Source organism: Fusarium phalaenopsidis, assembly GCF_050370095.1.
Source record: "Fusarium phalaenopsidis strain FUZ10S chromosome Unknown contig_32304, whole genome shotgun sequence".
Classification (NCBI taxonomy): domain Eukaryota; kingdom Fungi; phylum Ascomycota; class Sordariomycetes; order Hypocreales; family Nectriaceae; genus Fusarium; species Fusarium phalaenopsidis.
The window spans coordinates 1,058,872-1,071,083 of record NW_028145404.1 but is presented as its reverse complement, the minus strand read 5'-3'; the positions used below and the strand labels follow the sequence as shown (position 1 = coordinate 1,071,083).

At 55.7% G+C, this 12,212-nt stretch overlaps 1 protein-coding gene across 1 annotated transcript; it reads left to right on the top strand.

Moving 5' to 3' along the window:
- Window positions 1-8,150: 8,150 nt before the first annotated feature.
- Window positions 8,151-9,139, top strand: LRP88_09640 (regucalcin; the record flags this gene model as incomplete). Its single annotated transcript, XM_083246122.1, has 2 exons — window positions 8,151-8,574; window positions 8,661-9,139. 2 exons carry the CDS (start codon window positions 8,151-8,153, stop codon window positions 9,137-9,139), a joined length of 903 nt encoding a protein of 300 aa, XP_083097235.1.
- Between the last annotated feature and the right edge of the window lie 3,073 nt (window positions 9,140-12,212).

Genomic DNA, 12,212 nt, shown 5'->3' with positions numbered 1-12,212 from the left:
ACCCAAACAGTCCCGGTGATGTGAAGCTACCGCAATGTCCTGTCTCGAATGCTTCGAGGAGAGAGCAAGTCAACTGTTGCGACTGGGTTAGACGATTCAACCCTTTTCTTTGCAACCAACAACGCTGTCCCTGTGAAGGATGGAGAGGAGGGTCAAGGCCCAGAACAACTTGATTTAAGAATCACCCTAGTCGATGCTGCTTGGGCCACTCGAGCTAGGATGGGGGAGATGGGGGGTTTTGACGCCGGCTTGTCGAGTCCAGTCCGAGGAATGGCAGGTTAGTACGTCAACCAGCTAATGATCAACAGGTCGAGGCGGCGCGGCACAGGTCGCCACGATGGATCTGATATGTGAGATTCTGGACAGCCCGGGGGGACACAGCTTGGCTCACTTACGAGCAGGTCGTCGAGGATGATGAACGGCGCAAGTGTGGTTACCGGAACGCTGACAGGGGGATAGCCAATGTGCAGGCTAACCAGCAAATCATACAGCTCAAGGGGAGTTTCGTCGCTGTGAATGGCCGATGGGGCGTGGAGCGAGGACCACCAGTCTGGGCAAATCCTCTCGCCTCGCAATCCGAATTATTGGATGTGATGTGTTTTGGTGCCCACGCCGGGTCTGCTGGCTGGACAAGAGCTTGGAGTTGAGTAGGTTGGATGGGGCCAGAGCTGTGACCGAGTCAACTCGGAGTTGGTGATTATGACGGAAGGAGACAAGGTATCTTAACGTCAACAGATGGGAAGGCTGACAGTGGGCTAGGTAGCCTTGGGCCGTAAGGCTTTGACAGAGTAAGAAGAGAGAAAAGAGTCAGAAGAAGAAGAACAAGCAGAGCTAGGTCAGGGAACGCCCAGTGATGTAAGATGTTGTCTGGCGTTCCGCAGCGCAAACAAGAGAAAAACACCCATGAGAAGCGAGTCCCAGCAGATGGGGCACCGAGATGGAGAGAGCCACACTGTGTGGTATTCTTTATTTGCTCTGGGTACGGATCCCATCCATGCAGGCCTTGAGCTGCTCCCGGTGCCGCGCCTTATCAAGCCCCAGAGCTGGCTGGCCCCGGCTCTCGACGAGCGAGCATCAACTAACTGGCCCAGGGTGCAGGATTTGGGCAAGGCCACGGTCTATAGCGAGAGAAGCTGGGGCTAGGCCGGGGCTAAGCTGGGGCTAGTTCTGGGGGCCCAACAACGAGCTCTTTCTCGAGGTGATTGCTGGTAGGTACCAGGGAGAACGTGTTGACCAGGGTCTTGAAGACCAGCAGACGCAGCAAGCATGTACCAGGGGTTGCGTGCCACTGCCCTTGCTTTGCAGACTCCGCGGTCGCCAAGACCACACGCAGGGCTTAGACGACCGGGGCCCTAATAAATGACGGGGAGCTACCGGTAGTTTTGCCCGTCATGACAATTTTTTCCTCTGTCTCCATGAGGGCTGTCGGTGTAGGTAGGTACTGTAGGCAGGTAGCTTCGAACCGCACCCTAGATCAGCCCGTGGCAGAGCTTCTGTCCGCCTCTTTGTCAGTGGCATCATATAGGGAGTATGTAACAACAAGTCATGAAGCTGGGCTGTTTGACAGACCAGGAGACGACGGAAATGGGAGTCCGAGGCCACCGATACTGCGGAATAGAAGCTGGCCTCACTTGAAGTTCCATCGAGTACAACTGGCAGCCTTCCAGAGCTAAGCTCGACACCGCCCATCTAGCCCGAGGCCGGCTCGCCGGCTAGCTACCAAGGAGACGGAGCCCGAGAAACTAGAGCGGTCAACGGAAATGCCAAAGTAGTAGACGTGGGCACGGCCGGACGCAAGTGACGGCGACCAACTCACGACGCACTGCGTAGGTGGTTCACGCGCAAGCTCGAGTAAGGTCAATCTGTGCCCAAAACGTCACTCAAAGCCCCTAACCAAGGCACTCCGACCTTCGCAGTCTGATTCTCGATCCAGTTGCAGATGCAGATGCCAGCAGATGCTGCCCGTCAAAGTACAGGCGGCAGAGCAAGGTCCAGTCATGTGGCGGGCGACTAGTTGGCGCGCGAAGTGGACCAAGGATCTAAGTTGAAAGAGGGCTAGACGCGGTGACGACCGCGCCTTCGGGAGACCCAAAAAGCAACAAGCAGGCGGGCTTGCAGAAGAGAAAAGAGACGACAACAAGACGTCCAACAGCGAGTGAGCCGCTACATGAGCGAGCGACCTGGCATGGGGAGCCAAAGGAAAAAGAAGATCGCCATCGCACCCATGGCCATGGATTTGGGTGGTGCGGACCTTGCTGATCCTGGCTAGTCCTTGCAAGGTCCCGGTTCCCTTGGGAGCAGTTAATTGCGAGTCTTTTCCCTCTCCCTGGCTGGCACCTTGTCTGCCCATTGTTGGCTAGGCTGGGGTGCCTGCACGTTTCTGCTTCTGTTTCTGTATCTCAGCCAGGGCCATGTCCATGTGCAGCAAGTATTGCCAGGCACGTCAGTCAGTCGGTCGAACCTTTGCTGGCCTCGAAAGGAAAGCGCGTCACTTACACGATTAATCACACTGCAAACCCCACGGACAGACAGAAACAGAAAGGTCTGTCTTGCCTCGAGATGACATGGCATTGCAGTGCCCACCAAAACCCGCCCAAGGCCACATGGGAGAGAGTCCTGTTTTGCCTTGAGACGTGTGAGTGGAACAGAAAGGAGACAGATGTCGTAGACGGGGAGGCGCAAAAGCAGAGGGCTGCAGATTTGGATGAAGGACAAACACACGCCCCCCGTGGCATCACGACTGGGCGGATTGACGAGAATACGGGACCAAGAGGGACTCGAGTTGTTGATGCAATCAATGATTGATGGAGCATCAAAGAAAGTTTGCTCGACAATGCCAGGCAAGATTTTTAGCGAGCCCTCCACGAACCGCATCGCACCTTCCAACTGGGTTGGAAACGGTCCGCAACGGCAGGCGCAGGGCAAACTCAGGCAACGTCGACCAACCCGGTGTAAGGCAGGAACAAGCTCCCGTGCATTCCACTCCATTCCACCACCAGACATTCATCCGATCCCGTTCTCGACTCCCTTCAGGGATAGAACTCTTCTCAGTCAGCACTCAGCTACGCCAGCTACGCCAATGCCATATTTGCCAACACCTGTCGCTGTCGTCCCAGCAATTCGTACAGAGCACGGATGCATGCCTTGCCTTCGCCTCATCTCTTTCAACTCAAACTTCCACACGAGCCACGCCACGAATTACCGTCCGCGCGGAAGGGCGGAATCCCCCTGTTCCCCAGCACGATCCGCGGCCGCCCACCCCATCAATGAACCTGGCTCTGGATTGCGGCGTTGCTGAGGAACTTGGTTCTCAGCCCTTGTCTGGACCTGGAGCTAAGCATCTGAACGATGATGCTATAGCCCGAGATGCGGAGTGCGACGCAGTATGTGTTCGGCAGCCTTCCAATGGATCCCAGGCACATCATCCTCCTCATGGCAGACACAATACCAGCGCTAACATTTTGAATAGCGAGATGGTGCCTGGGGCTTGGGCGCCACCAAAACTCTCATACCCCTCACATGGAATACTGAGAGGAAGCACGTGTCTCCCAATGCATGCTCCTTTCACTTTCGTCCGGCTTTGATCCTCACCAGAACCCCTGGAGCGGTGATATCCGGTACCATGGCCGAGGGGTGTGGGTGCATCGCCCAACCGGGGATCCCAGTCACGCAGGCACATCGAACAACGACAACATTTCTGACGGGCCACGGTGCTAGGGCATGGCCAGGGACTTTACCGGGGAAAGATCCTGGTCTGTGAGCTGCAAGGCCCGCCTGCAGCATGCAACCGCATCCACGACAGTTGTCCCAGGCGGCAAGGCCCACCTGCATTGCGTCGACGCCGGAGCTCTTGCTGGCACAGGCGCGCGTACCGGGACAACGGTAGGACTCGGAGCTAGGAAGCTTTTGCGATCCGGCACGGCATTGCGCACCTATCGACGATGTCACGCGCGGACGGACAGACCAGATCGCGACGGACTATGATCTGGACCGGCAAGGTCAGATCTCTTCCCGAACATAACCACCGCCGGTCATCTGAGGACGCCATGACGCTGGGGAAGGATGAAGCCAGGCCACCTGAGCAATGCCGCGGCGATCCAGGGTGAGGACTATTTGGGGAGAGCAACCATGCTAACATGCTGTAGATTGCTCCGCCTTTTGCAATCCGCCGCTAGGCATGTACAATGTCTGTATGTCGCTGTCATGGCCAACACAAGCGGTCCTGGCGAAAAGGTTAGCTCCAGGTCGAGGAATGGACACCAGACATCAATTGGGTGGCTAAAGAGAAGCACAAAGCAAACATGCCCCAGAAACGTTGGAACAGGTATGATGTCCGTTCAAGGCACAGCCAACCCTAGATCAGATTGACATACTTTGCATGCAACGTCGTGTGAATGGCTTATTGACGACCAGGGTGATGTGACGTCGCCTTAACTGTCACGGATGTGATTGTCAACGGGCGGCTCGTCACAAGTTTCCAGGAAATGAATCCGCGAGGACAGCGAAATGAGATGGGTCAGCGCCCTCGCGTTGTTTGACGACGGGTGGCTTGCACCATCGTCACATCACGTCGCGCCCGCGGTGACTCGTCCACCACCCGCCTTGCGGCGTTGAGAGCCACGGGACGGGGCGTGTTTGGCATTGACGGCTGCCGCAGGCCTAGACATGTCTAGCTAAGAATAAAGCTCTGCCCCAGTTCTCGTCAGGTCCAGCTCCATGGCTCATCTGCTAGACAGCCTGTTAGCGTTGCCCTGATTGTTGGTTTCATGGCCCGCAGCGGCGAAATGAGCGGCCCTCGAGTGCTATACCTAGCCAGGCACCCTTGCACTTACACCCAGTCAAGTTGTGTCGGTGGCGGCGGGGGGGTGTCGAGGATACCAATCTTGAGCGGGATGCCTCACGAGCGATCTCAATGCCCGAGCTCCGACTCTTGAGAACTGGCGCGATTAACATGGAGCGTGGGAAATGGGTTTGCGCGGTGGCGGTCTCGGTAGTGCGGGGCCGGACTTTTGATGAATCCTACGAGGAACGTTGGACCATGGATACAGCTGCCTACCGAGGCGGATGGAAGCTCGACAGTCTTCGACGACGGGCTGCAGACACCGTGCATAACTGACTTCATCCCTCCAAGGATGGGTCCCTTCCTAGTCGTCGAGACTTGAACGAGAGATGCCACGAGCTACGGACGACGGCGCCTGAGAACCCATGAGACGAGACGACGGCAAGGAAATAGGCAATCTCTGGAACGAACAGGCCAAATCCCTACCTGCAGGACTCGTCCTCATGGGTTCTTCTAGTTCTGCTTCAGCTTCCAGGTGCCTTCTTGCCGGTTACAGAGTAGGTAAGTCAGGACATCCCAGGTTGCATTCATCCCCGTCCTCAGGCCGGGCCGTCCCTAGCAGTTTTTGCATTGTTGGCTCCATTTTCCGTACATACATGACTTGGCCTCCGCTGGCCTCCAAGAGCTAATATTCCGACCAAGGTTCAATTATTAATTAGCCGCCGTTTGCCTGCCCATGTCTCGAAAGGGTTCCTCTTTCCAACTTGTTCCCTCTCTTGTCGCCTCATCCGAGTCCATGATAACCCTGGCTGATGCTCTGCAGACGTTGGCCTGCTTGCTCAAACCCCCCACCGCCCGCCTGGATGAGGGCGCTGAGGTGATCAGCACGCCGGCAAGTATGTACTGGCCATCTTGGACCTTTGGCCTAGCCTCGAAAGATACCCCTGGCCTAGCAGCGGCGATCAATGGGCCCACGAAACCTCCCGTGACCACGACGGCGGTCAGGGCGAGCAGCCAGCCGAGGAGCCTGTGAGCCAGGCGAAACGCGGCCAGCTAATCAGTGAACGTCTGTACCTATGGCATGCATTGCGTCCTGCACCTAATCCGCCTTGTCGAGTCTTGTCGCGGGCCAGGATGTGCTGGCGCAGGCGACCCTGGGTCGAGTCAGCCAGTCCGCCCTGGCGGCAGAGGAGCAGCGGTACCTCACTCGACCACGCTGCGTGCGCTGTCACTGTAACCGAGACGTGCTACGTAGTAGGTCGTCTCGTCTTTCTGCTGTCATCGGTTCACCGGGAGTCCTAGCTGGGCCCGGTTCATGCAGGCTTTCCCTCTTGCATCTGTGCAGCAGCGCAGCAGCGCAGCAGCGATGCATCAATGCATCACTGACCAACGGCCGGCACACGCGCCGCATGCCGAGTCGATGCAGGTCGGGGCGCTGGTAGGCATCTGTCACCCAACGGTTGCCCCGTCCGCTTCACTCCTCTTTGCGTGCTGCTGCACCTCGCTGCTACGGGGTAGAGCGGTGTGAGCGTGTGTCTCTGATTGCATGCGTTTTTTCACCAGTTGAGGGACATGTGGGAACTGCGTGTTGAGCTGTCCTTGATGCGTTGTCCCCTTTGTGCGCCAGTTTCTCATCATGATGGTGGTGTTGCTGCCCGATGACGACCTGATGGGCGCCCCGTGTTCCCGCAACCGGAGATGAAGCTCGACCAAGAGGAAGAGGAGGAGGGAGCCTACCCCGGGGCATTGTCGACGCTGTGCCCAATCCTCAGGTACCGGGCTCGTGCGATACTGTAGGGCTATTCTCTGCTACCTACGTCGTGAGGGTTTGTGTTGGTTGACATGCAGATATTCGAGTTGTGGAGTGCGGGAGCGCGAGAGGCGGGAGGCGGGAACGTGCGAGCAACGTCAGAGGGCTCGCGCCTCAACAACCCTGCCCTGCTCAGAGCTACTGTGCGCCAGGACGGTTCGTGGTCTGGGCCATCGCCCGCTGGACACGCCGTCCCGTCCATCGTTCATCTGATCAGAGGTGGATGAGTAGGGAGCATCCGTGCTGGAGAAAGAAGCGGTGGGCTCCAGCCGGGCTTTTCTGATTCGTAATTGACTCCGGCACCAGGACGTGGGGGTCGGCCGCAGCGGCCTCATACCACGTGAAGCAACTGAACAAAGAGACAAGACGACGAGGCCTTGGATGGGGGATCTTGGAACGGGGCTCCTAGGTTCCTGCTGGCGTGGCAGGTAAGTGGGAAAACGTGCTTGGCTCAGCGCTCACATGGATGGTTGCGGTTTGAAAACCGTGGGTCCTCTAACGCGCAGACAGGGCAAGCTCATGCTTCTGGGCGGGCAGGGAGACGGTCTCTCTGGTCATTTTGGTTTGGACAAAGATGCAAACTCTAGGCAAGATGCACAGAGCATTTGCAGACCGCAGCGTACGGGTACCTTGTCGTCGCAAGCGCGCCGTACCACGAACGACAAGGTGTCCCATTACACAAGCATCGAGCGAGCGGTTCCTCTCCAATTACGTCGTGTCATTGTCAGATCGTCGGACCCGACAGTCTGGGACGCGGCTTCACAAGACGAGATGGACTGTTGCAGCGGGAATGGCTAGGAAGCGCCACAAGTCCTGGCGCTGCGGTCGGGCCACCCGAGTTTGCTGTGACAAGGCCAAAAAGGGGTGTTTGTTTGCTTGCCCTTGATGGTGACTGGGCTGGCGTATGCGGACGCCTTGCGGCGATGGTCATGGTCGTTCGCAATAAGGCGTACTGCGGCAAGAAAGGTGAGTGAAGGAAGAGTGGATATTCACCGTAGGAGAGGGTCCACGGGTGAAGTCTCCGATGCGAACGGTTGTTCTTGGAAGGGACCCAGCCACCAGCCATCCTATCTCGCAGTGGCAATGACCAGATCGAGCAGTTTGGGCGGAGGCACTGTAAGGCAGGATCCGGATCTGAGGCCCGGCGGCCCCCGTGGTCGGGGCCGGAGGTGGTGGGCAAGCTCCGTTCCGTGGTCTGCAGCCGAATGAGGAGCTCCGGCCGCTTACCCTACATGGTTAACGACGGCAACTTGCAGCTTCTCGTCCAGGATGTTCCCCGAACTTCCTTGTGCTGCCAGTTGCTTGCGTGCTTTTCGTACGCTAATAGGCCTGATGCCGATGCTCCGTCTACCTACAAAGGGCCCATTGCCTCCACTCGCTGCCTATTCACCCGAACCGTGGCCGAACCGAAGCAAAGCTCCAGCTGTCATACATCATAGACCATCATCTTCGCCTCAACCCCGCTATTCGCTGGACGACACTTTATTGCACGTCCCGCGCCATTTCGCGTTCTGCTTCTCAATTCACTCACAAACGCCATCTTTTCACGGATAGCCCATCATGACTGTCGATATTCAGCACTGGACGATAGAGAAGCCTTGGCTCGAGACACACTGCCTCCTCGGTGAGGGGCCGTTCTATGAGGAGCAGACGGGCACGCTGCGCTTTGTCGATATACGAAAGAAGCAGCTACATTACTTGAATGTGGCCGAGGGTCCCTCCTCGCTTAGGACAACACAGCTGGATGTCTGTCCCACAGTCACGGCCAACATTGCTGGAGTAGATCCGCAGGACCGCATCGCCTTGGGCCTCAAGTACGGGCTTGCAGTGCTGGACGTCAAGAAGGGGACTTGGGAGCTCATTCAACCATTCAACGAGCCCAACAACGAACGCCTGCGGAGCAATGATGGCGGCGTGGATCCTCACGGACGGTTCTGGATTGGGACCATGACAGATTTTGGGCTGGGACCCTTTCAAGTCGAGGGTGAGTGATGATGTTGTCCTGCCAGCGATGCACTGCATCCATCCATCTGGCGCATGGCAAGGTTCCGTCTGACATGATGGGAATAGGAGCGCTGTATCGGATGGACGCCAAGTCAAAGGAGGTGATAGTTCCGGACCTGACGATTCCCAACACACCTGGCTGGTCTCCTGACAACCGAACTCTGTACTTTACGCACTCGAACGCGAGGCAGATCTTTGCCTTTGACTATGACCTTGAGGCGGGGACGGTGTCGAACAAGCGCTTGTTCTACGAGCACGACGGCCCAGGCGAGCCAGACGGGTTCCGAGTGGACGTGGATGGATTCCTCTGGCAGGCGGTGTATGGAGAGGGCCGCGTGTTGAGGATCGACCCAACCGGCAAGGTGGTAGGCGAGGTGCGGGTGCCGACAAGGAACACGACGTGCGTGCAGTTCGTGGGAACTGAGCTGGTGATCACGTCGGCGGCGGACGAGGACGGTGAAGGGACGAGCCGAGAGTATGGGGGGGCAGTGTTCAAGGTGGACGTTGGGATCCGGGGGATTCGACTGCACGAGTTTAAGCTGTAGTAGGCTTGAAGTCGATTGTTTCCATGACCAAGCAGGCAGACAGGCACGCAAGCAAGCAAGCACAAGGACCAGCATCAACAAGCATGTCATGTTTCGAGACCCTCTCGACCCTCTTGTCATGACCCGTGCGTGCGAGCGAGCGAGACCAGACCCTCACTTGACAGGTCCGAGTGTTTCGACTATTGACAGACTGACCGTCTCTACGCACAGATGCTGGGGCAAGGCAAGGCGAGCGAGACCTTGAACAGAACAAAGCACAGACCGACAATTGGCAGCACAAGCACAACCCGAGGCTCCGGAGCGGAGAGTGTGCCGGGTATAGTTGCTGGCCCGAGTCTCTGGGTAAGTATCCGTACATACATCCATACACAACGGTCAAGAAGCAACAACAGCCAACAGCCAACAGTCCGGAACCCGGGAATCCACAACCGGACCACGGCCCCGGCATCTGGGCCCCGTCCCATCCATCCCCCTTCCCCCCTCGTCCCATGCCATGCCATGCCATACCATCCCGTCAAGGGGCGAGGCCGGCCGGGATCCTTGCCTTGATGGTACACAGTGTGTCACTTTTTTTTTTTTATTGTGTTCTTTTCTTGCCTTGCCCCCCTGTCCTGTGAACGAGCCGGGTCCCCATGTGCCCATCAGCGTTTTCTCCCACCATGACAGGATGCCATGCTGTGATGCCCGACATTCTGTCGACGCAACCCTTCAGCTCGTGTTGTAGCGGGCGGGGGAGGAGGAGCTCATTGTTAAGCTCGTTCGGTTTGTTTTTTCTTATCCCTACATATTGTCTCAAACGTTGGCAGCTCTTTTTTTTTTTTTTTTTTTTTTTTTTTCCAACTGCCGAGCAAGATCCACCCCCAGCTACCGAGAGTTGTGCGCCTTTTACAGCCGGCAACTTGTTGGAGGCATTTTCAAGAAGAAACAAGAAAAATGAACGTGCTCATGGCACATGCATTCGTTTCCTGCGTGACTCGCACATACATCAAGAAAAACATCCATGCCCTGTTGATTGATGAACAAAAGCAACACAGCCTCCATAGTTACAGTACCTTTACTTTACATCATCTACACCGCCCACCTTCACCGCCCAGCAATTGAGAGAAATTTCTGGTATTTTTTCTCTTGATGACTCAATTTCTGTCAATATGCGTGAAAAAAGTAGATACAGATACTGTAATTGAACACCTGCATGAGTAGCTACGGGGTCAAGTTGTGGGATTTTGTAGAGATTTTGAACAATTGCATGCGGACTCATCCCATTTCTGGGAGTCTGCTCCGTTTTTCATGGCCCTTTTTTTTTTTTTTTTTTACCATTTCCGTGGAAAAATTGAATCATGAGAACCAATTATTTTAACAGGGTCTCTCTCTCTCTTTCTTGTTCTCTCTCTTACACCGCCTTCAACTCCAAAAAAAGTCGTTCTCGTTCTTTTCGCAAGTTTATCGAGAAAAAAGGCGGCTGACGTTACAACGCCCCCCTTGTTCTACACACGCCCCCTTCCAATCCTTCTTCCTGTAACTAGTCACTTACATACATAAACCTAGCCCAGTTTTTTTGATACCCACAAGGAGAGAAAGAGAGATCCTGAATGATCATCATCAATGATGGATGGATTTTCTGAAATCTCTCTCGCTGGGGTCATCTCCTGCCCCAAGCTCCCTCCTCTTCTTGTCAACCCCTGGTTCCCCCCAAGCTGGCGATCACTCGCCCTGGGATCTACCCTGTTTCGCCTCACCTTGCTGCAGTAGAGGTTGAAATTAAAACAAAAAATGACAGAGAAAAAAAAAAAGAGACATGTATATTGTCAGAAATAGTCTCCGTAGTTTCTGCTTCTTCCCCTTCATCACCGCTCTCTCACCCCAGCCCTACCCCCCCTGCAGACCGCCTCTTCCCATCAGCCGCGCGCCAGCCTTTCCCGCTGCGACGTTGGGTTTGCCCGCCCCTCCCCTTCGAGCATGGGGACGACCGAAAAGCTGCAGTAGGGCCCGACGGCCGGGGAATGGAATTGTCCCTGTTGGTTGGGGATGAGCGGAAGGGCAACAACTTCTTCCCTTCCTCTCTGTTGAACGGGTGCCGCTGACGTTGGACCGCAGTGCAGGAATGGATGGATGGCAGAGGACAGTTGGCTTTGACTTGACTCAATAAACTGCCTTGACCTGCATGGTTCAGTTGAATCTAGTTAAGCCGTGTCTCGTGTCGAGATGGATTTGGTTGTTCAAGGGAACCTAGCGTTGTGATGAATGGTTGCATCATGACAACTGTACTGCATTGGCTAAGCCATCACCATCTCATCATAGGTAGCTGACTGAACCTGGACAACACATCGAGGAAACATTGTTCAGTTAATCCATACTCTTCTAACCTAATCAACTCTCAGAACCAGCCTACCCATGCCTCGCACTATCCTTCAATTTGGTGTTGATCACCAAGTCATCCTTGCCTCTCATATGCATAACAATCGTGAGGCCCTCAATGTCAATGTCTGGGCACTTGTGCGAGAAAGATGTGCCAACACCGGCATCAACCCCCTGATCTCGCTGCTGCTCAGTTGCCTGGTCGACCACACGAAAACTCGCCTCAGACTTGAGTTGGTCAACCTCGGTGCTGAGGTCCATGTATCGTGTTCGCCACGCGCAAACGTGATTATATGGGATCACCGGTTTCGGGTTGTGAATCTCTGTCACCGTCTCGGTCTCCTCGTACGATGAATGACTCGTCGTCTTGCAGTGCTTCGTGCTCTTCATCTCCCGAGTTGCAACAACCTCTTGCTGGGTCCTGTGACGAGATTCCTCCAGCAAGTCCTCGGCGCTTTTCCGAGCAAGTGACTGTTCCACTTCCATCACTCTAAGCCGAGGAGTCGATGACTCAACTGCAATGCCATGTGTAGCATCGTGGGCTTCCCTCGACTGGACCTCACCAGCCAGCTGAGCTGCACCCTCCCCTGGTTTCGGCGATGGAGACCGACTTGGATAACAGAAGAGACAGTTGTCCTTCTTTTCCGCGTCAGAATTTGGCGTCCGTCGGATTCTGCTGAGGCTACGCCTCCACTTCACAACTGGAGGAGTCAACTGC